This window comes from Loxodonta africana, chromosome 11 (genome assembly GCF_030014295.1).
Source record: "Loxodonta africana isolate mLoxAfr1 chromosome 11, mLoxAfr1.hap2, whole genome shotgun sequence".
NCBI lineage: Eukaryota > Metazoa > Chordata > Mammalia > Proboscidea > Elephantidae > Loxodonta > Loxodonta africana.
In genome coordinates, this window is record NC_087352.1 from 11,053,804 (window position 1) to 11,073,363 (window position 19,560).

At 41.5% G+C, this 19,560-nt stretch overlaps 1 protein-coding gene across 1 annotated transcript; it reads right to left on the reverse strand.

Annotated features, from left to right (window-relative positions):
* Positions 1-1,452: 1,452 nt before the first annotated feature.
* On the reverse strand, positions 1,453-14,895 carry ZNF285 (zinc finger protein 285). Its single transcript, XM_023544187.2, is given in 5 exon segments — positions 1,453-2,139; positions 2,141-2,520; positions 2,523-3,086; positions 14,378-14,504; positions 14,818-14,895. Coding segments are annotated over 5 exon segments (1,836 nt in total).
* Between the last annotated feature and the right edge of the window lie 4,665 nt (positions 14,896-19,560).

Consider the following 19,560-nt stretch of genomic DNA (forward strand, 5'->3'; position numbering starts at 1 on the left):
CCACATCATTCCAGATGACTTCCTTGCCATGTAGAGCCTTAAAGATTAAAAAGTTTGAACTTAGAATTATACTGTTGCTTTCCTATGTGGACTCCAATGACTGTGAAATATGTTGCTATTAAATCTCTCCGTATTAGTCAGGATAGGAAAGGCAACGCTGTAGTAACAAATAAACTACCAAGATCTCAGTAGTATCACACAGTAGCTGTTTGTTTCTTACTCACAAAAAAGTCCAGCACAGGTCAAATAGCCACCTTCCAATATCCCAACCTGGAACATGCAGCCTCCAAGGTCACCTTGACAGGGAAAGAGAAGCCTGGAGTAGTACATCATGAAATGTTTCTAAGGGCCGAGCCTGGAAGTAGCTCATATCATTTTGCTCACACTCCATTGGCTGGAACTCAATCGCAGAGACTCACTCTTAACTGCAAGTGTTGCTGGGAAATGAAGTCTCCCTATATGCCCAGGAGATGGAACCAGCGTAACAGATACAGCACTGTCTCTGCCACACTCTTAAAATATCACTCCTATAGAGCTTCCCACCTACATAGAAATCTAATAGATTTGAACACCTGAGTATGGATTAATGTTCTTAAAACACTAATAACATGGGTGTTTCACTTCCAAGCACACTTTTAAACATCCTTTACACAAAGGGTATCTTTTTCGTACGGACTCTCTCAAAAACCTAAAGGCTTTAGCTGAGCTGAAGTCCTTACCATACTCATCCCAATTAAAACTTTAAAAAAAAAAAATTTTTTTTTTTCATGGGTACGGGCAGTCTCTGGGTTACAAGCGAGATCCGTTCCTAAGTCTGTCTTTAAGTCGAATTTGTAGGAAAGTCAGAACAGTCTGTGTTTAAGCCAAATTTGTAGGAAAGTCAGAACAGGCACATACAGTTCTCATTTAGTGTCAGTCTAAATGTCTGCCTTAGTATATAGTATATATTTTACCTTTCTATGCATATAAAACACTTCCAAACCACGCAATGTCTTCAGAGCATCACAAAGTGGTGTGTGCATTTGTTATGATGAACTATTGTATTTAACTCAAATTTTTTAATATATTAGGCTTTATGGTAGTCCGTTCTTTAGTACGAATTCTCTGTAAGTTGGATGCTCATAACCCGGGGAATGCCTGTACATCCTTTAATGAGAATGTGACCTCTAACTCTTGCCGCTGCCACAAACCACCTATTGTAGAGGATCACTTACTTTGCCACTGCAGCAGAAGTCACTTGACAGGAGCTGCACAGAGGTTCTTGAAATTTGTAGAAGTTCCCTGGAATGTTCCTAAGAATCACCTGCTTCAGTGCTGCAGGCTCACATCATAGATGGCAATGTCTCTAACTTTTGCTCCTCCAGCCTTTCGAACAGCTGAGGAAGCCCCTCATCACCTGGGATACGTAGAGTGGCTTCTGTTTTCTGGTTGATCCCTGCCTCACTACATCTATCATGCTTCTGTCCTTGTATGCAGTCTTTGATGAGTAAGCAGGTCTGAGATATAACTAAAACCCTCGCCACACTCATGACATGTATATTGTGTCTCGCCTATATGCACCCTCTGATGAGCAAGAAGATATGAGTTGCGACTGAAGCCCTTACTACATTCTTTACACTTCTAGGGCCTCTCTCCTGTGTGGACTCTGAGATGAACATGAAGATCTGAATTCCGGCTGAAGCCTTTACCACACTCGTCACATTTATAGGGTTTCTCTCCTGTGTGATCTCTTTGATGCAAATGAAAATATGAGCTATAACTGAAGCCCTCTCCACACACGTCGCATCTGTAAGGTTTCTCTCCAGTGTGAACTCTCTGATGAGTGTGAAGAACTGAACTGTATGCAAAGCCCTTGCCGCACACGTTGCATTTGTAGGGTTTCTCTCCTGTGTGGACCCTCTGGTGGATATGAAGGTGTGTGCTTTGGCTGAAGGTCTTTCCACACTCATTACACCTATACGGCTTCTCTCCCGTGTGCAGCCGCTGGTGGACTTGAAGAACGGAGCTGGAACTAAAGCACTTACCACACTCACTGCATTTGTAGGGTTTCTCATCTGTGTGTACCCGCTGATGGACAAGAAGATTAGAGCTCTGATCAAAGGCCTTCCCACACTCTTCACCTTTATAGGGTTTTTTTCCCTGTGTGCACTCCCGGATGAATACAAAGCAATGACCTGAGTCCGAACCCCTTATCACACACATCACATTTGTAGGGCATCTCTCCTGCATGAATTCGGTGATGGTTGTGCAGAGAGGAGGTCTGCCTAAAGCCCTTACCACACTCATCACATTTATAGGATTTGTCTCCTGAGGGGACTTTTGGATGTCTGAAAACGTATGAGCTCTGTTTGTAGCCCTTGGCCCACTCGTGACATTTATAAGGTTTCTCACCTGAATGGGTTTTATCAGGAACAAGATCTGAGCTCGGACTAAAGTCCTGTCCACACTGGTCACATTTATAAGATTTTTCTCCTATGCGAGTGCTGTGATGAGTGTGAGGATTTAAATCATCTGTGAAGCTCCACAGTGATTACATTTGAAAGGTTTTGGTACTGTATGGACTACCTTATACTGTCCAACTGTTTTCATAACCAACTTTTTCCCACAGTTGTTGCATCTACAACATTCCACTCCTTTACATTCTTGGGAATTATCACGACCACGTGAGGTCCAATCGAAGCTCTCATCACACTGATCACATCCATACACTTTCTTTTCCACATGAATTTCCTTACACCTTCCCTGAGAATTCTGGGGCTCAGTCATGATGCTGGTTTTTCTCCAAGATTCTGAGGTCAGAACCTGTGTCAGCCCTTTCCAAGCTGATGGGTTTTCTAAATTAATTGCATTTACCACAGTTTCATTTTCCAAAATCTGAAGAAACACTCTTGCCCATTCTTCACAGAAGGAGACACCTTTTTCTAAAAGTTGGGGACAAACTCCTTGACGATTTATGACATAATCCTTATTCTCAGTTAAGTCACTGAGTCTTTGTTTCCAAATCTGCCAGCAGTAGAGCACTTCTTGTGAGAGGTAACTCAATCCTTTCTCCTGAAGATTTGAAACGTTGCTTTTAATTCTGTCTCCTATAAGGACAAAGAATATTTGGCTAAGAGATCAAGTAAACTGTCCAGAGGTTTACTGAAAATGAAATAGGATAGGGTGTGAAGTTGTCACTGGCTTCTATGCAAACACAATGCAATTTGAACCAGTAATTCTAATCCGCAAGCTTCCAATTAGAAATCAGGTGTTGCAGGGAAGTCAAAAGAAATCTTGGGAAGAGTTTATAAAGGAATTGGCACCCAAAATAAAACACCAGATGATTTTGCAGTAGAAGAAAAGGCACTAGAACTACCTGACAGGGAGTTCGAATCTCTAATATTCAGAGCTATCCAAGAGTTGAAGCAAAAAGCAGACAAAAAATGAGGAAAAAATAGACAAATTCATGGAAAATACAGACATAAAAAAAGTGGAAGAATTCAGGAAAATAATACAAAAATAAAATGTGAAAATAAATTCACAACTGAGAAATCATACAAAAGATAAACAACAAGATTTCAGAAATGGACAGTGTCATGGAAGGCCAGAGAAGCAGGTTTGAAATGATGGAAGACAGGATCAGTGAAGTTGAAGACAAAGACTTGGATACGACTCTGAGGAAAAATCAGAAAAAAGAACTAAGAAAAATGAAGAAACCCTTCATTTTATAAAGGGAGAAATTTACCTCCCTGCTATAAGAGGAGGAGTCAATAAAAAGTGTTTAATTATTTTGCTACGGACAGTATGAAGAAGGCTTCCGTGTGATTCACGTATACACACACACATGCACACATGATACAAAATAATGGGGTGTTATATGCTTTTTTTTTATATGCTAGACAAGGAACCCTGGAGGCACAGTGGTTAAAGGACTTGACTGCTAAGTGAAAGGTTGGCAGTTCGAACCCACTAGCCACTCCATGGGTGAAAGATGCCACTATCTACTTCAATAAAGATTCCAGCCTTGGAAACCCTATGCGGCAGTTCTACTTCATCCTACAGAGTGACTATGAGTTGGAATCAACTGGACAGCAACAGGTTTGGCTTTTGGTTTTATATATTGGACATGGTAAGACACATAAAGGAACACAAGAATCTCCCAAGACACAGTATAAAGGTTGTAGAAACAAGCAATGTGTCCTGTCTCCTGATAACGTTCCCCTTTTCACAACACTTCCATATGGTGTTGGGCTATCATGTATGCTTATGTATCACCTGTACAACTGTACATGCTGGGCCTAAAGCAGCAGTGAGGACTGAAAAGGGGATAACACTGGTCCTGGGGTTGAGGGGAGGCACATGTATACATCTGAGACAGGCTTAAAGAGATATCCTTTTTATTTTCCCTGAGGTTCTCTGGCTTCATGACAAGATAATATCCACTACGATCCTGAAATCCACTTCCTTAATTTCTCTCCTTTTAGGATATTGCAAAATCTCAAATACCCATGACTCTGAGAACAGGAAGTGTGGCCTTGTCAATTGTCTGGCACACAGGGAAGCAATATTATACTAAAGGGCCATAACAGATAGGGGTGAGGCAGAATAGGGTGGTCACACCCCTGGCATCCTAAAATGGGCTTCAAAATGGCCTGAACACCATGGTCAAGACCATCTGGACACTGCTCTTGGTTCAAGGTAGTTTCTGGGTCATTTTATTGAAAGTGATTTTAGTTTGAAAAATAGTGTCAGGAAAAGGGGGTCTTTGAGTTACCTACAACAGGCTCAAAGCAATGGTTTTTCCCAATTGTTTTAATTGTAACCCATAGTAAGAAAAGCATTTTATACTGCAAGCTAGTACACACACACATACACACACACACAGACCATTAACTGAAACAAAAGTTTTACTAGTTGATACTTACCTTACTATGTGCAATGCATGCAGATAAACTCTTTTGTGTTCTATTCTATAAAATCTACTTTGCTTTTAAAAAACTGCTGGACTATGAAAGGGCAAATATCGTTTGAGTCTACTTACATGAAATATATAGAATAGGTAAATTCATAAAGACAGCAAGCCTATTAAAGGTTACTGGGGGGCTGGAAGCGAGGGTGGGAATAGGATGTTATTGTGTAATGGATACAGAGTTTCAGTTTGGGGTGATGAAGCCATTTGGAAAGTGGGATTTGGAAGAAGTCTGGATAGATAATGATAAAGGTTTCACAACACTGTGAATGTAACAACATTGTAATATATACTTAAAAATGGTAAAATGGGGGCCGGAGCCAAGATGGCGGAATAGACAGACGCTTCTGTCGAGCCCTCTTTACAACAAAGACCCGAAAAAACAAGTGAAACGAGTATATTTGTGACAAGCTGGGAGCCCTGAGCATCAAAGGTAAGCTTAGACAACGAACTGAGGGGCAAGGGGAGGAAAAGACCATTCAGAAGTGGAGAGGAATTGCTGGACCTGAATCGCGGGGAGCCCTCAGGCACCATTCCTGGAGCAGCTGCGGCGGCGGCGGGCTGGCCCTAGCGTTGGGCCGCAGTTTCCTCAGGGAGATGCAGCCAGCCACACAGCCCACTCTCACCTCCGGAACCTGAGGAAAAGGGCGCTCTCGGCAAAAGCTAATTACTTGTGTATATTTTACCGTGCCCCCCGACCACCAAGCCGGCTTCAGCAGCTGAATCCCTAGGCCTGAGATAGACCCTGGTGAGCACCTGGAGCCGTCCTCCCAGCCTTGGGGAAGGAAAAAATTTCCAACTGGGGGGAAAAGATAATTTGCTAGCTCCATTAACTGGGGGAGCTCAGGACAGAAGCGGCTCCTGTCCAGGCATAAACCGTCTGTGGACCTTGAGCACCTTTCCCTTCTGCATGGACCTGTGTGGGCCTATTTCAGGAGAATAGGCCCTTGTTGGCAAACTCCAGCCATTTCAGCTGTGCGGTGGAGAGGTGGGAGTTTGACGTTTGACATTGCTTTGCCTATTAAACAAGGTACACACCTACCCACAACAGGGATCTAAGGACGCGTGGCTCCACTTGGGTCGCCTAGCCACCTGCAACAGGGGCCCAGGGATAACTGGTACCTCCCAGTCCTTACAACAAAATCTTTGGGTGCCCATGGTCCCTCTGCAGAGCCCACCCACCAGCACGCTCTAGGGAACAGAGACGCATTTTCCTCAGAGACACTTGGGGGTCGGTTCTCAGCCCCCTGCCTTGTTCAGAGCGTGACCCCCTGCTGCAATCAGATATGGGTATATACGCCAAATACCCCTGCCCCTCTAAGACTGTAGGACAGAGCCTGTACCACACACTTGATATCAGCTACCTGGAAACCTGAGCTGAATTCATACAAGAACATTGAATGGACTCCTAGACTGATATACCTGATAACAGCTCTGCCCAGCCGGGAACAGGACACCAGAGCTCCAAAGGCGAAAAAAATCAAGCTAGCTCACTCAAGCAACCCATAGGGGTATACCGAAACAAAACAAAGCAAGCAGCTACAACACAGTAAGCAAGCATAAACTAATACAATAACTTATAGATGGCTCAGAGACAACAGTCAATATCAAGTCACATAAAGAAACAGGCCATGATCACCTCAACAGGCTCTCAAAACAAAGAATCCAGGGATCTTCTATATGAAAATGCATTCCTGGAATTACCAGATGCAGAATACAAAAGTTTAATATACAGAGCTCTTCAAGACATCAGGAAGGAAATGAGGCAATATGCAGAACAAGACAAGGAAGAGACAGATAAAACAACTGAAGAAATTAGAAAGATTATTCAGGAACATAATGAAAAGTTTAATAAGCTGGAAAAATCCACAGACAGACAACAATCAGAAATTCAGAAGATTAACAATAAAATTACAGAATTAGATAATTCAACAGAAAGTCAGAGGAGCAGAATTGATCAAGTAGAAGCTAGAATTTCTGAACTCGAAGATAAATCACTTGGCACTAACATATTTGAAGAAAAATCAGATAAAAGAATTTTAAAAAATGAAGAAACCTTAAGAATCATGTGGGACTCTATCAAGAGAAACAACCTACAAGTGATTGGAGTACCAGAACAGGGAGGAATAGCAGAAAATACAGAGAAAATTGTTGAGGATTTGTTGGCAGGAAACTTCCCTGATATTGTGAAAGATGAGAAGATATCTATCCAGGATGCTTATCAAGCTCCATAAAGGTAGATCTTAAAAGAAAGCCACCAAGACGTATTACAATCAAGCTTGCCAAAACCAAAGATAAGGAGACAATTACAAGAGCAGCAAGGGATAAAAGAAAAGTCACCTACAAGGGAGAGCCAATAAGAATAAGCTCGGACTACTCGACAGAAACCATGCAGGCAAGAAGGCAATGGGATGACATATTTTAAAAATTAAACGAAAAAAATTGCCTGCCAAGAATCAGATATCCATCAAAACTGTCTCTTAAATATGAAGGTGAAATTAAGACATTTCCAGATAAACACAAGTTGAGGGAATTTGTAAAAACCGAACCAAAACTACAAGAAATACTAAAGGGACTTCTTTGGTTAGGAAATCAATTATATCAGGTATCAACCAAAGACTAGAAAACTGGGCAGAGCAACCAGAAGTCAACCCAGTCAGGGAAATAAAAAAAAAAAAAAAAAAGCAAGATTAAAAAAAATAAAAAAGCCCAACACAGGGTAACGGCGATCTTATTATATAAAAGAAGACGACATTAAAATAATAAAGAGGGACTAAGAAATGTAATCATACACCTTCCATATGGAGAGAAAGATACAGCAATACAAAGAAATAAAAGTTATAAATTTAGAAAAACAAGGATAAATAATAAAGTAACCACAAAGGAGACGAACTATCCTACTCATCAAAATAAAATACAAGGGAAAAATACAGACTCAGCAGAAACAAAATCAACAACAACAAATATGAGGAAAGGACAATATCTAAAGAAAATCTACATAGCACATAAAATCAAGTGGGAAAAAGAAGCTGTCAACACACAAAAGAAGACATCAAAATGATAGCACTAAATTCATACCTATCCATAATTACCCTGAATGTAAATGGACTAAATGCACCAATAAAGAGACAGAGAGTTGCAGAATGGATTAAAAAATAAGATTCGTCCATATGCTGCCTACAAGAGACACACCTTAGACTTAGAGACATAAACAAACTAAAACTCAAAGGATAGAAAAAAATATATCAAGCAAACAACAATCAAAAAAGAGCAGAAGTGGCAATATTAATTTCTGACACAATGGACTTTAAGGTTAAACCCATCAGAAAGGATAAGGAAGGACACTATATAATGATTAAAGGGACAATACACCAAGAAGATATAACCATGTTAAATATTTATGCACCCAATGACAGGGCTGCAAGATACATAAAACAAACTCTATCAGCATTGAAAAGTGAGATAGACAGCTCCATAATAACAGTAGGAGACTTCAACACACCACTTTTGGTGAAGGACAGGACATCCAGAAAGAAGCTCGATAAAGACACAGAAGATCTAAATGCCACAATCAACCAATTTGACCTCGTAGACATATACAGAACACTCCACCCAACAGCAACCAACTATACTTTCTTTTCTAGTGCATATGGAACATTCTCTAGAATAGACCACATATTAGGTCATAAAGCAAGCCTTAGCAGAATCCAAAACATTGAAATATTATAAAGCATCTTCTCTGACCATAAGGCGATAAAAGTGGAAATCAATAACAGGAAAAGCAGGAAAAAGAAATCAAACACTTGGAAACTGAATAATACCCTGCTCAAAAAAGACTGGATTATAGAAGACATTAAGGATGGAATAAAGAAATTCACAGGATCCAATGAGAATGAAAACACCTCCTATCAGACCCTTTCAGACACAGCAAAAGCGGTGCTCGGAGGCCAATTTATATCAATAAATGCACATATACAAAAAGAAGAAAGGGCCAAAATCAAAGAACTACCCCTACAACTTGAACAAATAGAAAGAGAGCAGCAAAAGAAACCCACAGGCACCAGAGGAAAACAAATAATAAAAATTAGAGCTGAACTAAATGAAATAGAAAACAGAAAAACAATTGAAAGAATTAACAATACCAAAAGCTGGTTTTTTGGAAAAACTCAACAAAATTGATAAATCATTGGCCAAACTCACAAAAGAAAAACAGGAGAGGAAGCAAATAACCCAAATAAGAAATGAGATGGGCGATATTACAAGAGACCCAATGGAAATTAAAAGAATCATATCAGATTACTATGAAAAACTATACTCAAACAAATTTGAAAACCTAGAAGAAATGGATGACTTCCTAGAAACACACTACCTACCTAAACTAACACAAACAGAGGTAGAACAACTAAATAGACCCATAACAAAAGAAGAGATTGAAAAGGTAATCAAAAAACTCCCAACAAAAAAAAAAAACCCTGGCCTGGACGGGTTCACTGCAGAGTTCTACCAAACTTTCAGAGAAGAGTTAACACCACTACTACTAAAGGTATTTCAGAGCATAGAAAAGGATGAAATACTACCAAATTCATTCTATGAAGCCACCATAATCCTGATACCAAAACCAGGTAAAGACACCACATGAAAAGAAAATTATAGACCTATATCCCTCATGAATAAAAAAAAAAAATGATGCAAAAATCCTCAACAAAATTGTAGCCAACAGAATTCAACAACATATCAAAAAAATAATTCACTATGACCAAGTGGTATTCATAGAAGGTATGCAGGGATGGTTAAACATTAGAAAAACAATTAATGTAATCCACCACATAAATAAAACAAAAGGGAGAATCACATGATTTTATCAATTGATGCAGAAAAGGCATTTGACAAAGTTCAACACTCATTCAAGATAAAAACTTTCAGCAAAATAGGAATAGAAGGAAAATTTCTCATCATAACCACCCCTCCAAAAAAGGGGCATTTATACAAAGCCAACAGCCAACATCACCCTAAATGGAGAGAGCCTGAAAACATTCCCATTGAGATCGGGAACCAGACAAGGATGCCCTTTATCACCACTCTTATTCAACATCTGGAAGTCCTAGCCAGAGCAATTAGGCTAGATAAAGAAATAAAGGCATCCAGATTGGCACGGAAGAAGTAAAAGTATCTGTATTTGCAGATGACATGATCATATACACAGAAAACCCTAAGGAATCCTCCAGAAAACTACTGAAACTAGTAGAAGAGTTCAGCAGAGTATCAGGATACAAGATAAACATACAAAAACAGTTGGATTCCTCTACACCAACAAAAAGAACATGGAAGAGGAAATCACCAAATCAATGCCATTTACAGTAGCCCCCAAGAAGATAAAATACTTAGGAATAAATCTTACCAGAGATGTAAAAGACTTATACAAAGAAAACTACAGTACACTTCTGCAAGAAACCAAAAGAGACTTACATAAGTGGAAGAACATACCTTGCTCGTGGATAGGAAGACTTAACATTATAAAAAGGTCTATTCTACCAAAAGCGATCTATACATTTAATGCAATTCCGATCCAAATCCCAACGACAGTCTTCAATGAGATGGAGAAACAAATCACCAATTTCATATGGAAGGGAAAGAGGCCCTGGATAAATAAGGCATTACTGAAAAAGAAGAACAAAGTAGGAGGCCTTACTTTACCTGATTTTAGTACCTATTATACTGCCACAGTAGTCAAAACAGCCTGGTATTGGTACAACAACAGACACATGGACCAATGGAACAGAATTCAGAATCCAGGCATAAATCCATCCACTTATCAGCAACTGATATTTGACAAAGGCCTCAAAACAGTTAAATGGGGAAAAGACAGTCTTTTTAACAAATGGTGCTGGCATAACTGGATATCCACGTGCAAAAAAATGAAACAAGACCCATACCTCACTCCATGCACAAAAACTAACTCAAAATGGATCAAAGATCTAAATATAGAATCTAAAACGATAAAGATCATGGAAGAAAAAATAGGGACAACGTTAGGAGCCCTAATACATGGCATAAACACTATAAAAAACTTTATAAAGAACGCAGAAGAAAAACTAGATAACTGGGAACTCCTAAAAATCAAACACTTATGCTCGTCCAAAGACTTCACCAAAAGAGTAAAAAGACTACCTACAGACTGGGAAAAAGTTTTTAGCTATGACATTTCTGATCAGCACCTGATTTCTAAAATCTACATGATACTGCAAAAACTCAACTGCAAAAAGACAAACAACCCAATTAAAAAATGGGCAAAAGATATGAATAGACACTTCACTAAAGAAGACATTTAGGTAGCTAACAGATATGTGAGGAAATGTTCACGATCATTAGCCATTAGAGAAATGCAGATCAAAACAGCAATGAGATTTCATCTCACTCCATCAAGGCTGGCATTTATCCAAAAAACACAAAATAATAAATGTTGGAGAGGCTGTGGAGAGATTGGAACACTTCCACACTGCTGGTGGGAATGTCAAATGGTGCAACCACTTTGGAAAACAATTTGGCGCTTCCTTAAAAAGCTAGAAATAGAACTACCATATGATCCAGCAATCCCACTCCTTGGAATATATCCTAGAGAAATAAGAGCCTTTACACGAACAGATATATGCACACCCGTGTTTATTGCAGCACTGTTTACAATAGCAAAAACATGGATGCAACCAAGGTGCCCATCAATGGATGAATGGATAAATAAATTATGGTATATTCACACAATGGAATACTACGCATCGATAAAGAACAGTGAAGAATCTGTGAAACATTTCATAACGTGGAGGAACCTGGAAGGCATTATGCTGAGTGAAATTAGTCAGGTGCAAAAGGACAAATATTGTATAAGACTACTATTATAGAACTTGAGAAACAGTTTAAACTGAGAAGAAAATATTCTTTTGTGGTTACGAGAGTAGGGAGGGAGGGAGGGTGGGAGAGGGGCATTCACTAATTATAGTGGATAAGAACTATTTTAGGTGAAGGGAATGACAGCACACAGTACAGGGGAGGTCAGCACAATTGGACTAAACCAAAAGCAAAGACGTTTCCTGAATAAACTGAATGCTTCGAAGGCCAGCGTAGCAGGGACAGAGGTCTGGGGACCATGGTTTCAGGGGACATCTAAGTCAATTGGCATAATAAAATCTATTAAGAAAACATTCTGCACCCCACTTTGAAGAGTGGCGTCTGGGGTCTTAAACGCTAGCAAGCATCCATCTAAGATGCATCAATTGGTTTCAACCCACCTGGATCAAAGGAGAATGAAGAACACCAAGGACACAAGGTGATTACGAGCCCAAGAGACAGGGCCACATGAATCAGCGACTACATCATCCTGAGACCAGAAGAACTAGATGGTGCCCAGCTACAACAGATGACTGCCCTGACAGGGAACACAACAGAGAACCCCTGAGGGAGCAGGAGAGCAGTGGGATACAGACCCCAAATTCTCATAAGACCAGACTTATTGGTCTGACTGAGACTGGAAGGACCCCGGTGGTCATGGCCCCCAGACCTTCTGTTGCCCCAGGACAGGAACCATTCCCAAAGCCAACTCCTCAGAGATGGATTGGACTGGACAATGGGTTGGAGAGGGATGCTGGTGAGGAGTAAGCTTCTTGGATCAGGTGGACACTTGAGACTATGTTGGCATCTCCTTCCTGGAGGGGAGATGAGAGGGTGGAGGGGGTTAGAAGCTGGCGAAAAGGACACGAGAAGAGAGAGTGGAGGGAGAGAGCAGGCTGTCTCATTAGGCGGAAAGTAATTGAGAGTGTGTAGCAAGGTGTATATGGGTTTTTGGGTGAGAGACTGACTTGATCTGTAAACTTTCACTTAAAGCACAATAAAAATTATTTTTTAAAAATGGTAAAATGGCAAAGTTTATGTCATATATATTTTACCACAATAAAATTAAAAAAAACAAACTACCGATCTGAACTCTGGCCTTGGGGAGAGGGTTCCCCTCCTACGCTAACTTGATTTCAGGACCCACCAATGGAGTTACATTCTGCAGTTTGAGAAACAACTGACAGATATGCGTATTTAGGCAAAAGAGCCCTAGGTCTAGAATCCACAGATATAGTGGTACTTCAGTTTCACACGGCTATTAAAAACACCAGGTCCACAGTTTGTTGCCCTGGAGTCAATTCCAACTGACAGTGACTTTACAGGACAGAGTAGAGCTGCCCCGTAGGGTTTCCAAAGAGCAGCTGGTGGATTTAAACTGCCAACCTTTTGGTTAGCAGCCGAGCTCTTAACCACTGCGCCACCAGGGCTCCGGAGTCAGATTGGCAGGGTTCAAATCTAACTTCCTTTTCTTCCAAGCTGTGTGACCACAGGCAAGTTACTTATCCATTCTGCACTTCAGCTATTTCAGCTGTAAAAGGGGGTTAATAATGGCAATTATCTCATCAACTAAACTGAGGTAATACATATCTGCATAAGGGCTTTTGAGAAATTGAAATTAGCTTAGATAATTATCAAAATATAAACAAGCTGTTATGGATTGAATCGTGCCCCGCAAAATATATGTTGTAAATCGTAACCTCTATGCCTGTGGCTATAATCCCATTTGGGAATGAGTTTTCTACTACCTTAATGAGACAGAATTAGTACAGTGTGTGTCTTGAGTCAATCTCTTTTGAGATTTAAAAGGAGCAGATTAAGGACTCACAGATGGGGGAAGACAGATGCCACACCACATGAAAATCACCAAGGAGCGAAGGAAGAGACGCTGAGAAGACAAGAACAATTCCCCAGAGCTGATGGAGAGACAGAGCCTTTTCCTAGAGGCAACAGTCTGAATTTGGACTTCCAGCCTCCTAAACTGTGAGAATATAAAGTTCTGTTTGTTAAAGCCCCCCTACTTGTGGTATTTCTGTTATAGCAGTGCTAGATAACTAAGACACAAGCTAACACTTAATATCGCACTTACTATGTACCAGGTACTCTTCTCATAAGTGTTAACCAAATCAAAGATTTGGTTTGTTTCCTTTGACACTAGTTTGTCCCATTATCCCCTAAGGTGCTTGGTGGTGTGTGAACTTCATCAATCTCATGCTGAGAAATACGAGGAAAGAATGAGAGCCTAAAAGTGTGAGGAAGTAAGAGACAGCTCACTAACCACATCAGCCAAGCCCACAGGCCAGCAGGTGCAGCGTTGGAGGGGGGCTCCCTCGCCAAACTTCACAAAGGGCCACCGCTCACATTTATCTACAAAAAAAATCTAAACTGCAGAGTTCTCACCTGCACATGCATCTCTTTGGAGTTTGCTCTCCATCGGCCAGAGTTTCTCTTTGTGCTCCGACTGGAATATTCTATCTGGCTTGAAACTGATCATTTGAGAAAACAAATCCAGTGGTTTGAGGCTTAGCTCTAGAAGGTGATTGTACTCACCCACTGAGACGAGGTTCCTGAAGTTCTCCAGCATCACATTTCGGTACAGGCTCATCTGGGTCTTGTCCAGTACTGCCAGCTCCTCTTCAGTAAAGACCACAGCCACATCCTTGAATGTCACTGCTTCCTAAAACACCGAGCACACTCCACATCCATCATCCATGCAAATGACCATTGGAAGAAGAGAAAAGCTGCAAGCCGTGCCTGTCATTAAGTGAACTGTCTCTCTGCCCTAAAGCCTCACTTTTCAGCCACGCTTTGCAATGCTGGAGCTGGGGACTTGAAACCACACTTCTGCCTTGCAAGCTGGCTCTATGTCATGCTCTGACAGTTGGTGAAGGGGGCACTAGAGGGATTCTGCAAAGCTAGCAGAGGAAGAAGGGGCTTTGTCCTTCTTGTTTGCTTCCTGTTCTTACATCACCCCAGTAATGCTACTTTACCCCGACAGCAGCAGCTCCTTTCCACAGCAATAGCTGAATCCGTGTGGCAGTTTTTCCAACACTTGGAGAACCAGCCATCATGCCCCGCCTCACAACCACCAGCACCGGCCAGCTGGGGTCTCCACATCAGAAGTCTGGGTCCCAGGCCTACAGTGCTCCTTCTCTGAGCTCAGAGACACCAGCCAGCCAGCACACCTCCTCATAATTTGGAGGTTCCACACCATACGGCCCCTCCTCTAAGTTTCCAAGTCTCTTTCCTTTGTTCCTTCAATGTATGGACTGAATTGTGTCCCCCTAAAATATGTGTGGAAACCCTGGTGGTGTAGTGGTTAAGTGCTACAGCTGCTAACCAAAGGGCCGCTATGGGGCAGTTCTGCTCTGTCCTATAGGGTCACTTTGAGTCGGAATCAACTCGATGGCACTGGGTTTTAAAATATGTGTTGGAATCCTGACCCTCGTACCTATGGATGGAATCCCATTTGAAAATAGGATTTTCTTTGTTATGTTAATAAGTCCCTATCAGTATAGGGTGGGTCCTAAACCTAATCACTTCTGAGTTATAAAGAACAGTATAGATGAAGATTTGAGCACAAATGGGAGGAAGATAAGCTGCCATGTGGGAATCGCCAAGGAACCGAAGAAAGCCAGGGCCGCAGACGCTGAAAGAAACAAGGGCCTTCTCCCAGAGCCAACACAGAGCGAAAGCCTTCACCTAGAACTGGTGCCCTGAGTTCAGACTTCTAGCCTCCTAAGCTGTGAGAAAACAAATTTTAACTTTTAAAGGCACCCACCTGTGGTATTTCTGTTTCAGTAGCACTAGGAAACTAAGATACTCAGAGAGGTTTGTAGCTACTTTCTGCAACGGCTACGGCTACTTCGTGATCCATTAGAGTTCTTTCTTTACCCTTCAGTTGCCTGGTTAACAACCTGATGCCTAGGTAAACATTTTTTATATTATATTCTCTCTGTTCAAATAGTTGATACACTTTTCATTTCCTCAATGGACACTTAATAATACAAAAGCCCTGAGAAGCATGGAGGAAATTCAAAGTTTTGAGTGAACAAAGTTTCTCTTCTCCCCTCCACATTGCCTGTATCACACTGTTAGCCACCCATGCTCACACAAAGAATGTTACAATAAATGTCCATGAACGTGTGCCTTTCAGTGCTTGTAAGGGTGCTTCAGGAGCCCTGGTGGTACAGTGGTTAGGAGCTCAGCTGCTAACCAAAAGGTCAGCAATTCAAATCCACCAGTCGCTCCTTGGAAGCCCAATGGGGCAGTTCTACTCTGTCATATAGGGTCAGAATTGACTGGACAGCAACGGGTTTACAGGTTTTAAGACTGTTTCTACAGAATAAATTCCTAGACCACAGCCTACTGAATTACTGTGGTATACATGTTTTATAATTTGATTGATATTTTCAAAATTGTCCTCTAAAAAGGTTGTGCTGATTCACAGGCCTCGTAGTGTTTGGATGTTCCATTTACCATCACTCACCAAGTCTTGGCATTTTCAATTCTCTTTCATGGCAGATTCAGCTATTTCTATCAAATTAAAGGACACTGAGATGATAGGCCACCACCAATCTGTCAGTCTGTCATACTGTGATGGCCCGTGATGCTGGAAACCATGCCACTGGTATTTCAAAGACCAAGAGGGTCACCCACGATGGGCAGGTTTCAGTGGAGCTTCCAGACTAAGACATACTAGGAAGAAAGGCCTGGCACTCTACTTCCAAAAATTAGCCACTGATAACCCTATAAATCACAACAGAACACTGTCCAAAATAGTGCTGGAAGATGAAACCCTCTAGTTACATCCATAGTCACTGTAACAATGGACTTGAGTTTACCAATGACCATAAAAACGGACAGGGCCAGTTTCCTTCTGTTGTAATGGGGTCACCACGAGTTGGAGCCACCTTAGAGCAACTAACAACAAAAACAATAAGACAAGACAGCTAAAAGCACCGGCTCCTGGATCAAAAAATAATAATAAAATGGTAAAAGGAAAAGCGTTGGGATAACTGGGAACATCTGGATATGAACTAAATATTTAAAAATAGCATCGTATCAATGTGTATAATCTAGTAGCGTCAGACCTCATCTAACTGCACGAGGAGGGATGAGAATCACCACCATCAGCCCCAAACTGGTGCCTATGAGGTGGAGGTCAGACATACCTCCACTCTCCAACCTTTTACCAAATTCTGACACCAGCCGTCCCTCTCATGGTACTCTCTACTTCTCTGCTGGGTTCAATAATTCATTGAAATGGCCACACAGAATGCCCAAACCATACTCACAGTTACGGGGTTTATTAGCAAAGTAGCAGGTTACAATTCAGGATCAGGATCAACTTGAAGGAAACAGGATACAACTTAGGATGTAGGATACAGTTCATCAATCAGGACGGCTTCCAAACAAGACAGCTCTCAGCTCCTTCTCAGCTGAGTCCGCAGGCAGGCCCTTCGCTCAGGCCTACTGCTGCAGGGCCACACTGGGCCTGGCCTCTGCCCTGCCTGGGCAAGTGTTACAGCTCTTTTGGCTCTGCCTACAAGTGCCCAGAGGCACCCCAAACTTCCAACATGCCTCCTGCCCAAAGGAACTCAGCTCTCTGGCTCCATAGGTCAGCAAGCACACTGAAGCCATCTGCCAGTCCCATGCTGCTGCCTGTCCCTTGCCACCGCTGGTCCTATGTGCAGCTGTCTCGTGCCACTGCTATCTTGTGCTACTCCCATCTTCAGTGTTAAAAGTCTCTCTTTATCCTGAGTCTAGGAGGTTCTCAGCCCAGAGCCTGGGACCAAAGGAGGCACTCTGCTCCAGGTTCTTTTTCTTGATGGTGGCAAAGTCCCTCTCAACTCTGTAGGATTAGCCCTTTTATAAGCCTACTCCTCCCATCAAGACCATGAACTGACCAATTCCCTCAGTAGCCTACAGTCACCTAATTTGCTTAGTAATCAACCAACCCCTGCAAGGGTTTTACACACTTTGTTTCCACAGTAAACTGTCCAATCCCTTTGCAAGATTGTGGCCTAGCAAATCATTTTGGCAGAACTACAAACCCAGGGCCAGAAAGGTCATACATAAAGAGAAATTGTTGTACTGCAGTGTAAAATTTGAGTGTGATAATAGTACTGTGGAAATGTAGGAGAATGCCATTATTCTTAGGCGATACATGCTGAAGCATTTAGGCATGAATTATAACGATGTCTGAAATTTATGCTCGTCTGGATCAGCAAAATAAAATAGAGAGAGGCATGCATGTAAGTATGCATATACTGTATTTTTACTCAAGTAGTGTGTGACTTTTAAGTTTGTCTGCCAACCGGACCCTTCCCCCATGAGGTATTTTCATAAGATTGCTATGCTCAACTTTTTACAGCAACATGCAAAAAAAAATTGGCATAGCAACACTTACGAAAATACCTCACAGGGAGAGGGTGCGGTTGGCAAATAAACGTAGAAGACATGCATTATCTGCATAAAAATATGCTATATTATTATTTTTTTTATATTATGTGTATGTTTGTATGTGCTTGTTAACAAATGGTGAATCTAGGTGAAGAGAATACATTACATTATTCTTTATCAGACAATGTTCCTCTGCCATTCCTAAGCTTTTCACTATCTAATTCTTTTCAGAAATAGACTGTTGGGTCCTTGTTCTTAGTCTTCTTAGCCCAGAAGCTCAGCTGAAACCTGTCCACCATGGGTGACCCTGCTAGTATTTGAATATTGGTGGCATAGCTTCCAGCATTACAGCAACACACAAGCCCCCACAGTACGACAAACTGACAGACGCATGGGGAACAGACTGAACAGGTATGGTGAAAGGATACAACCCTAATGCACACCTTTCCTGACTTTAAACCACACACTATCCCCTTGTTCTGTTTGAACAACTGCCTCTCAATCTATGTACAGGTTCCTTATGAGCACAGTTAAGCGTTCTTGAATTCCCATTCTTCGCAATGTTATCCCTAATTTGTTATGATCCACACAGTTGAATGCCTCTGCACAGCCAATAATACACAGGTAACATCTTTCTGGTATTCTCTGCATTCAGCCAGGATCCATCTGACATCAGCAACAGTATCCCTGGTTCCAAGTCAACTTGTTGTTTTTTTTTTTTTTTCTAGTGCCATCGAGTCGTGGCAACCACTTGTAGGCACTGATAAAGTAGTTTGTTATGCAACGCTGCCATCTCCTGGTCATATCTTTTTCCTTGACCAGCAAACTCCCTGGAACTTAATACTCACCGCCACTGAGTCAATCTGACTCATAGCAACCCTGTAGGACAGAGCAGAACTGTTCCATAGGGTTTCCAAGGCTGCAATCTTTAGGGAACCAGACTACCACATCCTTCTCCCACAGAGCAGCTGGTGGGTTCAAACTGCCAACCTTTCGGTTAACATTTAACACTTAACCACTGTGCCAGCAGACTCCTAATCCCAAATATAGGAAATATAGGACCATGAACTTAGTTTCTGCAACAAAACAAAACAAAAACATACAAACAAATCCGTTGCGATTGAGTTGATTCTGACTCATAGCAACCCTATAGGACAGAGTACAACTGCCCCATACAGTTTCCAAGAAGCGCCTAGTGGATTTGAACTGCCAAGCTTTTGGTTAGCAGCCATAGCCACCAGGGTTTCCAAGTCATTACTAGGGGAGAATAAAGTAGAGAGAGGGTTGTTCCAGATTAGAAGAGATTATGAGATGTAACAACTAAATGT